Here is a 14,801-nt window from a genome sequence, read left to right as displayed (position 1 = left end):
ACGGCAAAATTCAAAACAGCTGTTTATTCCATGAATCCTGAAAGATACTATAAATATGAACATTGAATACTGTAAATATTGTAATTATTACTGCTACTATTATGTGTATTCAACCCCAATCTGGGTTACCTGTACTTCCATGTGTGTAGATATAATTTATCTAATTATCTACTTATATATATATATATATATATATATATATACATAATCGAGAAGTAATGTAAAAACAAATACATTACACAATCAGAAGTACCCATGCATGATGTGTCACGCAAATTATAAATGTCACATTTATGTTTATATGATTGTTGATGAAGTTTCAACATCTGACTCCTCGTTTTAATTCTAATGGGAATAAAATCCTGCTTTGTGTGATTTGCAAATGATTTTCTGTCCATTAAAGCTTTTTGGGGGGGGGGGTTGTGTCGTGGCTGCAGCTCTTCCTGACTGTGTTGTGGGATTTCATGTGCAGGATGAGTGTGGAGACCGTTATGTGGCTGTCACTTCAGTCCGCCCCCCCCCCCCCCGGATCCTCAGGCTGCAGCCTGCACACAGGAATCCTCCGACAAGACCCGACAGAGAGCAGGAATCCAGCCTCACCCCGCCAGCTCGGCCCGGGACGCGACGAACGAGGTATAATTACTGAGATCCACCGGAGGGGGAGAGAAAAGGGGGAAGAGGTAGAAAGCTGCTGGAACCAGTGGTGAGATGAAATGAGGTCTTCGGGGGGGGGGGCTTTGGAAACACAGCGGGTCAGAAGCTTCTCGTCATGAGTTCTTCAGACTGAATGTCACTGAAAGTTCTGGTGGAGCCGTGAGCAGGGCTGCACCCGGAGAACCGGAGGCCCCGAGCAATGGGAACCAGAGAGGGTCCTCCTAAACCCCCTCAACCCCTCCTCCACCTAAATCCACCCAAACCCAGCGCAAGCTCGACTAAACCCCCTAAACCCAACACAGCTTTCGCTTCACAGCCTCCTGGTTCAAATCCCGCCTGGGTCGACTTCGTATGGTCTCCTTTAGGTGTGTATGGGTTTCCACCGGGTACTCTGGTACCCCCCCCCACTGTCCAAAAAACCCCAAACAACACCGTGGGTCCTTGAGCAAGACCGTCGACCCCCACCAGTTCCCCTCTGAGTGCCGCGCTGCGACCGGTCGGTCAGTCCAGGGGAGAAATGTCCCCATTGAGACTAAAAAAGTCTGATTCTTCTTCTTCAAACCGAATTAAACCTCAATAAAACCCAAACAAACAAATCTTGTCAAACACGTTGCAAAGCCTCGTAAGACCACCGGAACCCACCAGCGTGGCACACGATGCCTCCAAACCAACCCAAACAATCCCAATTAATTCTTTTTTTGTTTTGTTTTTAACAGATAAAACCAGTTTTCTTCCGTTTGAAAAGTTATAAATGAAAATAAATTCCTAAATGAAGGTCGCAGGTCAAAAATAAGATTGAAATATATTTCTTTTAAATTTAAACGGGAGAACATGCAAACTCCACGGACCAGCCTGGGACTCAAACCACTACCCCACCGTGAACGTGAGCCGAAACCTCCCACAGGAACAGGAAGTGATGCCGACGCCACCATATACGGTCACAGCCAGTGTTCACACAGTGACGTTTATTCTAGTTCTTCCCTCCGCCAAGGAGGTTATAAAATCATCCATGTTTATTTGTTCTCTATATATTAATCCCTTTTAGTTTAACCTCCACATCCCACAGATGCGTGCACACACACACACACACACACACACACACACACACACACACACACACAAGCCAAAACATTATGACCACTCAGCCGGTGCGGTGGATTTGAGTTCACGCATGAGGCAGCAGGCGTGTACTTAATGTTTTGGCTCATGAACCTAAAACAAAACAAACAAAAAACAAGTTAAATGGTTGTTATTTCTACACATACATGAAAAAGTAACAAAAAAAATAGAGTCATTCTGAAAACATAGAAGTAGAACTTCAGATTTTTAGAGAAATATTCAGTTGGAATACTTCAAAACTTCTGGAAGTTTTACTTTGTATTGAGTCGTCTTGACTTTTCTTTAGATACATACTTTCCGCTCGGGGAAGAGGATTAGAGCCACTTTAAACTGTCTTAAATACTTTTATTTATTCCGACTTGTAAGTCCCGACAGAAGTCTTTGAAACCAGAAGTGATTTTTATGAGACATCTTAACGTCTGTCTTTAAAAATGGACAGAATTCTTTAGACAGGATTTCAGGCGTTCTGTCAGACGTCTTAAAGAATAAAGAATCCTCTCAGAAGTCCTGGAGTTTTAAGACAGAATTTTTAAAAGTCTTAAAGACTAAAGAAGTCTGTGACTTTAAAGTCATAATAAACTCTTTTTTTGTTGTAGGTGACCCTAATTCTCTTCTGTATACACCCGACTTGTGAGAAAGACCTTTCTTTTGAAGCATGCACGTTTTTTCAGAGCCCCGGTGTAACGCTCCCGTTGGTTACAGTCGGATTTATTTGGCGCACTCTTTACATACCGTTAATGCCCAAATCCACACACTCATAAATATACACAAATATACAGTAGATACAGTCGACACGCTCCAGATCTGTAGTGGCACATCAAAGTCTAGTCGTTGGGAGGGTGTTGTTGAGGAAGGGGGTGGCTGGTTCCAATCCCGAGCTGAGGTGGGAGCCTCCGCCGCCGGGCTACGCTCTACTGCCCGGCGGACCCGGTGGTGTCGTCGCTCTCGGCCCCCCGGGGGGAGCCCGGCGCGGAGCCCCTCCTGGTGGCCTTGCCCTTGAGCAAGGCGCTGTCGGGGTGCAGCGAGTGCAGGTGCAGCAGCAGCTCGTCCTGCGTGGCGGCCGTGTGGCCGCACTCCTCGCACACGTACAGCTTGTTGCGGCGCTCCTTGTAGGCGTACTTGAGCGTGACGCTGTGGATCTTCTTCATGTGGGACTCCAGCGAGCAGCGCTGCGTGAAGGCCTTGTCGCACAGCGTGCACTTGTAGGGACGGACGCCTGGAGGGGGGGACGAGAGGGGGGGGACGAGGGGACGAGAGGGGGGTGACGAGGGGAGAGCTGAGAGACGCTTCTCGGATTCACACACACAAATCATACAAGAAAAAAATACTTCAAATACGCAAAAGTTAAAGTAACAGTTGCGAATGACTCACGGGTCTGAATGCTAACAACAAAGCTAACAGTAATGCTAACAACAAAGCTAACAGTAATGCTAACAAGAAAGGCCAACTTTCTTTTATGGGCGCAACAAGGGCAGCTGCTACGCGGCGATCCGAACGCCGTACGTCTTGGCGTGTGCGCGGGTAGCTAGCTACCTGTGTGCGTGCGGACGTGTCGCTTCAGGTCGAACGTGTCGTTGAAGCCTTTCCCGCAGAAGGTGCACAGGTGGCGCTTGGTCTCGTTGTGACACTTGACGTGTCTGTTGAGCATCCGCTGGTGCTGGAACGGCTTCTGGCAGACCTGAACGCAGACAAAACGTACCGCCGTGTAAGTTTCCACCATGGCGTCGCCTACAAACAGGAAACGGGAAACAGGAAACTCCATACCTGACAGACGAACGTTCCCGGCGACGCACTCTGACCCGACGATCTGGTTACCATGGAGACCGTCTCCTGTGCGGAGGGGGTCGTGGTCGCAGCCGGGGCGACTTCCATCACGGCGTTATGCGTCGCTGTGGGCGGGGGAGTGGGAGGAAGAGGAAGAGGAAGAGGAAGAGTGGTGGGACCAGGCGGTAACTCGCCGGTGGTTACCTGCGAAGGACGGGGAAAAAGAAAAAAAAATCAATTAAAACTAAATTTATCAAATGAAGATTTTTCAACATCGCCGGGAATCGTACAGGAAATCCGTAAGCGTGTAAGATCGTAAAGTCAGCGTTTGCCGCCATGAAGTTGAATTTAATCCTGATGCTTCCTTGCACGAGAAGAATCCGGAAAAAACTGAAATGAACTCGATTTCACGTCAAAATAAAATCTTGAGAGGTAAAAGAATTATGCTTGTTTGTTGAGCCACTTAGCCTTGTAGTACCGCTCTGTTCCAGAAGGGGGTGCAGTTAATTCATTTCAGGTCAAGTTTGTTATACTTTAGTGAGAAACAATTTTTAAAAATTATGAAGCGCTGAAATTGCTTCAAGCTAACCCGTCTTTTGTTTACCTTGTAATACCACTTTGTACCACATGGTGCTATATTCCATCTTTCTCAGGTCTTTAAAAGGCACAGTTTGAAGTATTATTCTGAAAAACGACATAAAAATAATCATGAAATTGAAACCTGCTAAAGACACTAACCAGGTCTTGTAATACCACTTTGTACCACAAGTTGGTAAAAAGATAAACATATAAATTTTGTTCATTTTGAAGGAGTCGGCAGTCGTGAGCTACAGCTATCCTGCAATACCACTTTCTACCACAAGGTGGCACAGTGAATCGATTTTTCTGGGATTTGGACCAAAAGCCAGTTTTAGTAAAAATAACGGGAACTTTGAAACTCGCTTCTGCCACCCAGAGGACAAATGTAGCATTGCTTCGAACTTGAGGCGGCGTCTCACCTTGATCTTGGACCGGACGTAGGTGGAGTCGCCCTGCGACCGCCTCCTGACCTCCGACCTCTCCTCGGGCGGGGCCGCCGGCCCGCGGGGCCGCCCCAGCACGGTGCTGGACGGCAGCTCGGCGTGCGTCAGCGAGTCGGCCGGGGAGCGCTTGGTGAGGCAGAGTGGCGACGTCTCCGCCGGGCTGGCCTCCACCTCCATGGTCAGGACGGAGTGAGGGTAGCTGGAGACTGGAGGGAGACGGACGGAGACAGACGGAGACGGACGGAGTCAGGAGGTCATTTTCTTTTTTTTTTAAATCCTGCACCTGAGTAAAACGCTGCCACTGCGTCGTCGCAGCGTACAGTCGTATGGATCGGGTATCTTTTGAATGTTCATTTATAAAAATGTGTTCCTATTATAAAAGTTTATAGTAATAATTACTTTAAACATTATTTTTATTTATTAATATTTTGAATATTTTCACTATTTTTTTTTTTTACCAAACTGAAGTGTTAAGGTCTGATTTATTGATTAATACTATACTGTAATTATTGTTTTCTTATTTATCCATTTTTAATTATTTTGAATTTTCATTTATTAAAAATTTAAAAAGTGTTCCTATTGTAAAAGTTTATTTAAAATTATATTAATAAGATTTGATTTGGTTTTTCTTTACTGAGTTTGTAATTTTTTTACCCATTTCACGACTAAAAATAACTTCTTCTTATATTTGGTTAATAAACATTTATTAAAAACGTGTTCAAACTGTAAAAGTTCACAGGATTAATTAAATTTTTTATTTTACTGATTTTGTAGTTTTTACTTTTTTCTCTACAAAAATATTACATGTTTTAAGCTCTTCTTTATCAAATATGATAATGATTATTATCATTATTACTATTATAACCTTGTTTTTTATTGTTGTTTTGGGTTTTTTTGCCTTTTCACCGAGTCATCGTATATCAGAAATATACTACATATAAAACATAAGATCTCACATTATATATTGTGTTTATAAGACAAACTGGTGTGTTTGATGAACCTGGAAATTTATGTTGAAGGAAAAAGATCAGAACCAAAAGTTTCACGGCAACCGGCAACCATCTTTACACAATCTCTCAATTAGCAAACACACACAGCTGTGTGTGTGTGTGTGTGTGTGTGTGTGTGTGTGTGTGTGTGTGTGTGTGTGTGTGGGTGTTCCCATGTTTGGACTATTGTTCCATGCAACTTATTCTGCACGCACACACATGCCTCAACACACACTGACTGGTGTGTGTGGCTTTGTGGGGACCGAGTCGTCTGGAGGGTAAATCCTCGTCCGTGACCCATCCTGGTGTGTGCGTGTGTGTGTGTGTGTGTGTGTGTGTGTGTGTGTGTGTGTGTGTGTGTGTGTGTGTGTGTGTGTGTGTGTGTGTTTCCCCACCTGCCTTCTTCTATTTATTAGGTTGATGATTGTGAGGAAAATGTTTGACTGCATATAGAGACTAAAGGTGGAAGACACACACACACACACACACACCCACACACACACACACACACACACACAGGTGTCGTACTGTAGTTTCAGACGAGGTTTGTTTGAGGAGAGAGCCGGTGCTGCAAGACTGTCTGGTCAGACAAGTCTAACTGTGTGTGTGTGTGTGTGTGTGTGTGTGTGTGTGTGTGTGTGTGTGTGTGTGTGTGTGTGTGTGCTTGTGTGTGTGTGTGTGTGTGTGTGTGTGTGTGTGTGTGTGTGTGTGTACAAAGGCAGGTGTGGCTCAGACATCAGTTGACTTTGCTCGGCCTCAGCGAGATAAAACATGGATGCAAATGAAGGCGAGCTGAGCGGCCGGGACGACGCCGCCGTCGAGTTAACGGTTCGGCGCCCGGAGAGGAAACGGCCTCTGGTGGCGTTCAACAAAACGGCCACGCACGTATTTGTACTTCAAACTCGTGTAAAGAATGCGAGTACTTTTGCAAACTCCAGGACAGCCGACACGTTAAGCCGCTGAGAGAAGCAGCTGGAGTGACGGTCGACCGACCGAGTCGTTCCAGTTTGAGCCCAATGAACAGCTTCAGTGAGGCCCTACGCTCCGTACAGTCCGTACGCTCCGTACAGTCCATACGCTCCTTACAGTCCATACGCTCCTTACAGTCCGTACGCTCCGTACAGTCCATACGCTCCTTACAGTCCATACGCTCCTTACAGTCCGTACGCTCCGTACAGTCCATACGCTCCGTACAGTCCATACGCTCCTTACAGTCCGTACGCTCCGTACAGTCCATACGCTCCTTACAGTCCATACGCTCCTTACAGTCCGTACGCTCCGTACAGTCCATACGCTCCTTACAGTCCATACGCTCCTTACAGTCCGTACGCTCCGTACAGTCCATACGCTCCTTACAGTCCGTACGCTCCGTACAGTCCATACGCTCCTTACAGTCCATACGCTCCATACAGTCCATATGCTCCGTACAGTCCGTACGCTCCTTACAGTCCGTACGCTCCGTACAGTCCATACGCTCCTTACAGTCCATACGCTCCTTACAGTCCGAACGCTCCTTACAGTCCATACGCTCCGTACAGTCCATACGCTCCTTACAGTCCATACGCTCCATACAGTCCATATGCTCCGTACAGTCCGTACGCTCCTTACAGTCCATACGCTCCTTACAGTCCGTACGCTCCGTACAGTCCGTACGCTCCTTACAGTCCGTACGCTCCGTACAGTCCATACGCTCCTTACAGTCCATACGCTCCTTACAGTCCGTACGCTCCGTACAGTCCATACGCTCCTTACAGTCCGAACGCTCCTTACAGTCCATACGCTCCGCTCCGTACAGTGCATACGCTCCGCACAGTCCGTACGCTCCTTACTGTCCATACGCTCCGTACTGTCCATACGCTCCGTACAGTCCATACACTCCGTACAGTCCATACACTCCATACAGTCCATACACTCCATACAGTCCATACGCTCCGTACAGTCCATACGCTCCGTACAGTCCATACACACCATACAGTCCATACACTCCATACAGTCCATACGCTCCGTACAGTCCATACGCTCCTTACAGTCTGTACAGTCCATACGCTCCATACAGTCCATACAGTCCATACGCTCGATATGCTCCATGCAGTCCATACTGTACCGATACGAGTACTAGCCTTTAGCTCCATGACGATACCGAGTACCGATAAGAGTACTAGCCTTTAGCTCCATGACGATACCGAGTACCGATAAGAGTACTAGCCTTTAGCTCCATGATGATACCGACTCTTAACATCATCATGCAGTGTTTTTTCACACTGGTCAGTAGGACTTGATCCCGGTTCCCCATAAACACAAGAGCTGCTCCAGCTGATGCTCCAACAAACAGGAAAAGTATGTTTGGTGGACTATCACCTTCGCAAACCGAAGGTTGGTTATGTTAAGTAAGGTTATGTTCAGTAAGGTTATGTTAAGTAAGGTTATGTTCAGTAAGGTTATGTTAAGTAAGGTTATGTTAAGTAAGGTTATGTTTCCGTCGCGCCCTGCTCAGAGTTTCACAGCGGTGTAGCTAGCTGAGCTACCGAGTTTGCATCGATATGAGCTAACGGCTATCATGCTAGTGATGCTAACTGGGTTGAAGGTCTGCGCTCTACCGAGTGTAGCTCTAGTTTATTTACTTGAACAAACATTGCAAAGTGGGTTTTTTTTGTGTGTTTTTTGTTCCTCCCCTCTTTTAAACGGTGCCGCTGTCGTGCATCTGTGGGATGAATCGGCTCTGCTTCACTCAGACGGTTTCTGTGGCGACTGCTGCTGGACATTTAATCTCATGGAGTATTGTTTGTTCACACACCCCACCTCAACCGATTCACGGCTGAATGAGGTGTGTGTGTGTGTGTGTGTGTGTGTGTGTGTGTGTGTGTGTGTGTGTGTGTGTGTACTAGATATGCATGTGTTTGGGCAGGTAAAGGGGGGAGGGGCTTCTGAATACGAAGGGTTTGTACACTTCTTTTTTTTTTTTGTAATCCATTTAGCATCGCTGTGCCCGGGGGGGGGGGACGAGTCAACAATCAGTGGATAACTTTGTCAAACACACCGTGTGTGTGTGTGTGTGTGTGTGTGTGTGTGTGTGTGTGTGTGTGTGTGTGTGTGTGTGTGCGTGTGTGTGTGTGTGTGTGTTTGCTCAAGGCGTATTGTCTCCAGCAGTAGGCCGTCTGCAGGGTCCGTTACATTTCCTGCCATCCAATAAACATTAACCCCGCAGGACAAACAGTAGAAACCCTTTGGACACAAACATAATTAAATCTCCACTCATATATATATATATAAATATATATATATATATACAAAAACTCACTTCTTTCTGTTTATGACGAATACTGCCATTGAACTTTCCTGATATATTTAGCGATGAGCTGGACTTTAAATTCTTTATGTTAAAGTGACTCTGCCAGAATCACTATTAAAATCTACTTCCTAAAAAAAATCTCATCAACACTCATTGCCAAGCTGCAGTTTTCTAAATCCATATGTTTACCGGAAAAAAAAAACAACGGAATTTGTCGCCATCAAACTGTGTTTATGTTTCCTGACTGGCGTCGTCTTGGGAAACCTGCTGCAAGGGATTCTGGGAAATCAAAGATGGCGCTCCAGCCGAAATATCAATCACCTTTGAAGAGCCAGAAAAACAATCCGGACTTCCTCTTCCATCAACAACTGAAGCTGGATCCTAAATATTTAAAAAGAAATTCTGGATTACACTCTTTGAATCAGACGATTCAGTTTTCCTGGTACTGCGTTGGACTGGTGACGGTGTTTCCAGTCTGGTTGTGAAATTGAGCCGATTTTAAAAACAATGAAAGTAAAGCTGATGAGCTGTGAAAAAACAACAGGTACGTGTTTGTTGCCCGATGACAAATACATTCCGAGCAGCTACTACTGTACATACAGTCAAGTCGGTCCGAGCTGAAGGCATGTGACATTTCACAAAGTATTCGACACGCCTGCTTTTTGGTGGGTAATTATCATTCCTCTCCGACTGTATCGGTCCGCCTGTTCCGCACAAACACAAGCAGGTACGTCAAGTAACACAACTAACCGACTGTAGTTGGGACCGTTGTCAGGTTCCGATGAGACTCGGTGGTTATTAGAAGGTGAATGTATGGATCCAGTTACTTGATGTCGACAGAAGGAGTACCTTCAGTACACAGTCTCTATAACTCCTCCTTGTAAATAGTATTTGCTGTATTTTTCTGTTCATTTCGTTTGCTGATAACAGCCCTGTGTAGATATTAGTGTTTAACAGGATACATACCGATACCGACCCGATACTGCGCAGAGTACTCCTACTCATGAAAGATCCAAAATACAACGCGGCGAGTATTATCTGACGTCAGGGCATCGACAACGTCTGAGATTCTTTAGTATTAGTGAGAGTGACAAAAGTAAGAGGGACTGTGAATTATGTTCTGATAAAATATCAAGAGGAGGAAGAAAGTTGGTACAACAGCAGCAACTTTATCACCAGCAACTTTATCACCAGAGACATTCGGACCAGCAGAGTTAGAACGATGTCGCCCGTTAGTTTATCTGCTCAGCACAGAACTCTGAACCGTGCTACATGCTACATGCTAAAAATAGCCGCTACGCATGGTGCTATGCGTACTGTAGACTGTTGGGGGCGATGTAGCATCGGTACCGAGGCGGTTTGCGGTATCGGCAAGTAGGTAAAGGTGAGTACTCTTAATGGTACTCGGTATCACCAAATAGGTAAAGATTAGTACTCGTATCAGCAAGTAGTTAAAGACAGTACTCGGTATCACCAAATAGGTAAAGATTAGTACTCGTATCAGCACGGTATCAGCAAGTAGCTAAAATTTTGAACTTGTATTGGTGAGTACCTTAAGGTTAGTACTCATATTGGTACTTGGTATCGGCAAGTAGCTAAAGACAGTACTCGTAATGGTACTCAGTATCACCAAATAGGTAAAGATTAGTACTCGTATCAGCACGGTATTAGCAAGTAGCTAAAGACAGTACTCGTAATGGTACTCGGTATCACCAAATAGGTAAAGATTAGTACTCGTATCAGCACGGTATCAGCAAGTAGCTAAAATTTAGAACTTGTATTGGTGAGTACCTTAAGGTTAGTACTCATATTGGTACTTAGTATCGGCAAGTAGCTCAATGTTGGTACTCATATTGGTACTTTGTATCGGCAAGTAGCTAAAGGTTAGTACTCGTTCCTTTAAAAAAACTTGTATCGGTGCATCCCCAGTATTTAACATCATGTATTTGATTGTACTCCATCAGATTGATAATGTAACTTCTATTCTATGTATTCTGTGTTCTTTTTCTGTGGCGCTTCACTATAAGAATGGCTCGGCATACCAACTACATCAATTTCATAATGTCGCCGTGTAAACGCGGCCTAGAACGAGTAAAAACATTCATTTCTTTACCAAAACACACTTATAAAACTGCAAACTGAAAAAAAAAGTTTATATATTTTAAATCAAAAGCAGGTAAACGGAGGTAAACTATTGATTTCACTATTAAAACATCTTTAAAGCGATAAGTGGAGCAGTTGCTATACTTACAGACTATATAAAATGAATCACAATATATTTTCAAAGTAATACTAAAATAATCAACCATTTCTCAGAAATACTGATTAAAATTCGCTGATATTTTTGCGGATATTGGAGATCAACTATTTCATTTAAGTGGAGCCACGAAAACCCGTTGAGTCTTTAAAAATGAGATTTAAAAAGTTTAATGCAGTTTTTGATACTAGTACAAAAAATGCGCTTTATGTTTTCCCCTCATTTTGAAACTTTTTTTCTAAAAGTAATTCTTGACATTTTAATTCTTTTAAGCTGTTTTAACTTTTTTTTTCACTATTTATGGTGGTTTAAGCTACTTTGCCCCATTTTACTCACTTTTTTTTTAAAGCCCTTCTTTTTTATCCCAGAGTAAAGAGTTATTTTTTGAAAATGACGGGCGTGTAAATAAACTAAATAAGATAAAACTAAATAAAATTGTTTTCCCTATGGTCACTTGGTAAGAGCAACTGGTGTAGATGTTGATTTTGATTTGACTGTTGGTGGGACTGCTTTTTATTTGTATTTTTCTGTTTATTTTAGTTAATTTTTCATATATATATATATATATATATATGAAAAATAAACGAACTAAGGAAATGTTTTTTTCTGTTTATATGTATGTATTTGTGTATACGTGGGCATATACATTGCTCTTTATTTGTTCAAAATAATAAAGAGGTGGTTAAAATATAAATAAATACACTTAAAAATGTAAGGATAAGAAAATAAATGTGTATTTTTTTCTGAAAGCTTCAGGGAGCCGACAGGAGGCCCAAAGACTCCTGGAAATGTATTATTGTGTCCTGAATATATTTTCTTTCTGCTTCTCGTTTGTTTAATATCATTTCCACTCCTTCCTCGCCCAGACCGCATCCTCAATCCCGACGCCACATTTTGACCGATATCTTTGCGCAACCTGCTCAATTGCCTCATAAAATCCCGAAGCTTTACGTGCTGCACCAGTTAAATCCGAATAAATAAACTTAGTTATGCAAAGATGTCACACACACACACATTTACCTGTGAGAGGATGTAAAAGTCAGTGACTGAAAGATAACGGAGAGAGAGAGAGAGAGAGAGAGAGAGAGAAGGGGGGAGGGGGAAGGTTTAGGGTGTAGTCCGTTACTTGTTATCTGATACCAGACTGGGTCTTACAATAAAAACCTGCGCCGGTGGCAACAATGGGGATTGTTCTCCGGAGGAGAGACGGTGGTCGGGGAGACAAGTCGACTCCCTCTTCTTGTCATTTAAATGTGAAGTGAGGATGAACCAGAAATGAGATGAAGCCGCAGAGGATGACATTCCTTTGCGCCTTTTCAGGTCAAAAAAAAAAAAGAAGAAACTTTTAAGAATGCGAACGTACTTTTATGCGTAAAAGTAAAAAAAAAAAAAAAAAGGCGTAAAAACGGGTAGATATTAAGGAACTTCCGTTCAAATGTCTTGTTTTAAAATCTCCCGAAGCTCTTAAAAAGTGGATGCGTGCAGGCTGAAGTCAGTGCAGTGATTACTTGGAGGCGATTCGGGGTCGAAGGTCGACGCGAGGAAAAGCAACGGGCTCGTTTGTGATAAAGGCCGCAGCGCTTTCTGGAAGGTGCAAAAAAAAAAAAAAAAAATGGAGCAAATCCCGTCAGATTAGATCGTGGAAGTCGTTAATATCTCAACAAATTGGATCAAAGTTCGAATTGAGACGATCTGAGGGTAATTTAAAAAAAGGAATTAAAGTTGCGTAAAAGTCCAAACGTATCCCAGCATTTAGGTGTGTGTGTGTGTGTGTTTCCCGTTATCCTGCCCCGTTACAATCCCCACCGGACCCTCTCCCTCCCACCTCCCCTCCACCTGCCACGCCACAATACTTTTGTGTTTGAAGAAAATAAACACGTTTAGAAAAACTAAAAACATCCGTGCGTAAAAGTACCCAAAGACGCACCGGGGCCGGTGTGGCGGGCGGGCGGGCGGGCGGCCGCCTCCCCCGTTCCGCACGCGACCGCGGGGAGAAACCGTGGCTTGATTGGACTCACCTGGGATGTAGACGTCCCCTCGTTTATGGTCGGGAAGCTCGCTCCAGTTCCGCTTCCCCGGCGAGACATTCGCCTTCTTCACCAGAAAGGCCCGCGGCATGTTCCGCTGATCACCGCGCCGCGCGCCCCGGTGGAACGACAACACACCGAAGTAGTTGAAAGAAGCAAACGGGAGGGGGAAAAAAAGGAAAAGTGGGGAGGAAATGTGTCGATCCCCTTCGTCTTCTTCGTCCTTTTGCGCCTTTTTTCTAGTGTCGTTACGCGTCGAGCGGACAGGTGAGTCCCGCTCAGGTGAGCTTCCTTACCGGGCAGGTAGAGACCGGTTCATCCGCCGCGGAAATAACGGGAGTGGGAGAGGAGGAGGGCTCGGACTGGAGGTGGAGAGAGAGAAAACACACACACACACTCTCAGAGGTGGGTCCATAACGCACCTCAGGTACTCATTTAAAAAAGCAGGAAACGGGCCGCAGCGCGCATGCGCGGCAGAAATAACGGTGACAACAAGCCCGAGGATACCTGAAGAACCGGTTTACACCCCTCCTTCCTCTGATCACTCCTTCTTTGCACCCGTTCTCCACCTCTCTCTTCTCCATTCCGCTTTAAGGTGTGGGGAACTTTTCATGTTTCGCAGCTCGTGCACATTTTAACCTTTTAAAAACAAACGGATTAAAAAAACCAACCTCCTTCCAGCAGATGGGCGCGCATGAATTCAGACTAATTACACTAGTTTTTAATGTATTAATGATACTTTTTAATGTACGCTAGACTACTTACACTAGTTTTTAATGTATTTACGTTAGTTTAAACGTCGACGAGACACATGATACTAGTTTTTAATGTATTTAAAGTACTTTTTAATGTACATTAGACTAATCAAAGTAGTTTTAAAGGTTTTTAAAAGACTTTTTATTGTTTGTTAGACCAATCACACTAGTTTTTAATGTATTAATGATACTTTTTATGGTACGTTAGACTAACCAGGCTGGTTTTAAATGTATTTATATGACCTTAAATGTATATTAGACAGATGAGACTAATCAGATTAGCTTTAAATGAAATGGTTTGTTTATTTTAATTTGACAGGAAAGATGGTTATTACCTGATATATAGAGGAAGAGTACAGTGAAAACATGTCGGGTAAAAACCATCTTTTCTTTCTAATTGTCTCTTAAAAAGTACAAATGACAAAAAGAACTTAATTTGGTTTGTTATATTTCAGTTAAATGTATTTACAATACTTTTTAATGCTTTTTTTGACTGATAAAACTCGTTTTTAATGTATTATAGTGTCATTTTAAGTGTATTTAGGCCCGTTTGTAAATGTATTTTAGTCTCATTAGACTATGTTTAGTTTTATTTAATGTATTTTGGTGTACTTTTGGTTTGTTTTCACGTTCTCACCATATATAGTCTCATATTGTATAACGTTTGTCAGAGTTTGATCAGGTGATCAACTCCTATTGGCTGTTCATCGCACCACCAGAACAAATCAATCAGTTCTCTTCTTTCTGTTTTTAATTAAAGGGACGTTTCTCCTGCGTACCCGCAGTACACGCTAAAACTTCTTACCACCTCGTAAAGAAAGTCCCTGAATCAAAGCTCCGGAGTGGGATTGCCCTGCAGAGCGGAGGAGTGGCGCTGGAGGATTGAATGAACGGTATGTGGTCCGGGCTGTTGGAGGAGTTGGGG

At 43.8% G+C, this 14,801-nt stretch overlaps 1 protein-coding gene across 1 annotated transcript; it reads right to left on the bottom strand.

Moving 5' to 3' along the window:
• Positions 1–1,588: 1,588 nt before the first annotated feature.
• ovol1a (ovo-like zinc finger 1a) lies at positions 1,589–13,739 on the bottom strand. Its single transcript, XM_080485856.1, has 6 exons — positions 13,629–13,739; positions 13,113–13,483; positions 4,536–4,765; positions 3,538–3,741; positions 3,307–3,451; positions 1,589–2,989 (listed from the first exon to the last, which is right to left on the bottom strand). The coding sequence occupies exons 2-6, from the start codon at positions 13,210–13,212 to the stop codon at positions 2,685–2,687; spliced, it is 984 nt and encodes a 327-aa protein (XP_080341982.1). The 5' UTR covers positions 13,213–13,483; positions 13,629–13,739; the 3' UTR covers positions 1,589–2,684.
• Positions 13,740–14,801: the final 1,062 nt, after the last annotated feature.

Source organism: Lipophrys pholis (assembly GCF_963383615.2).
Source record: "Lipophrys pholis genome assembly, chromosome: 18".
NCBI classification, from domain to species: Eukaryota; Metazoa; Chordata; class Actinopteri; order Blenniiformes; family Blenniidae; genus Lipophrys; species Lipophrys pholis.
The sequence above is the reverse complement of the archived record's forward strand: the minus strand, read 5'-3'. Positions and strand labels throughout refer to the sequence as shown.

What these genes read in the sequence shown, in the direction of transcription:
- ovol1a (XM_080485856.1), bottom strand. Translation starts at nt 13,212, where the DNA reads ATGCCGCGGGCCTTTCTGGTGAAGAAGGCGAATGTCTCGCCGGGGAAG. An exon ending in ACGTCCGGTCCAAGATCAAG is followed by an intron (nt 3,742 to 4,535) that starts GTGAGACGCCGC and finishes CGTCCTTCGCAG; the next exon opens with GTAACCACCGGCGAGTTACC. An exon ending in CGGGAACGTTCGTCTGTCAG is followed by an intron (nt 3,452 to 3,537) that starts GTATGGAGTTTC and finishes GTCTGCGTTCAG; the next exon opens with GTCTGCCAGAAGCCGTTCCA.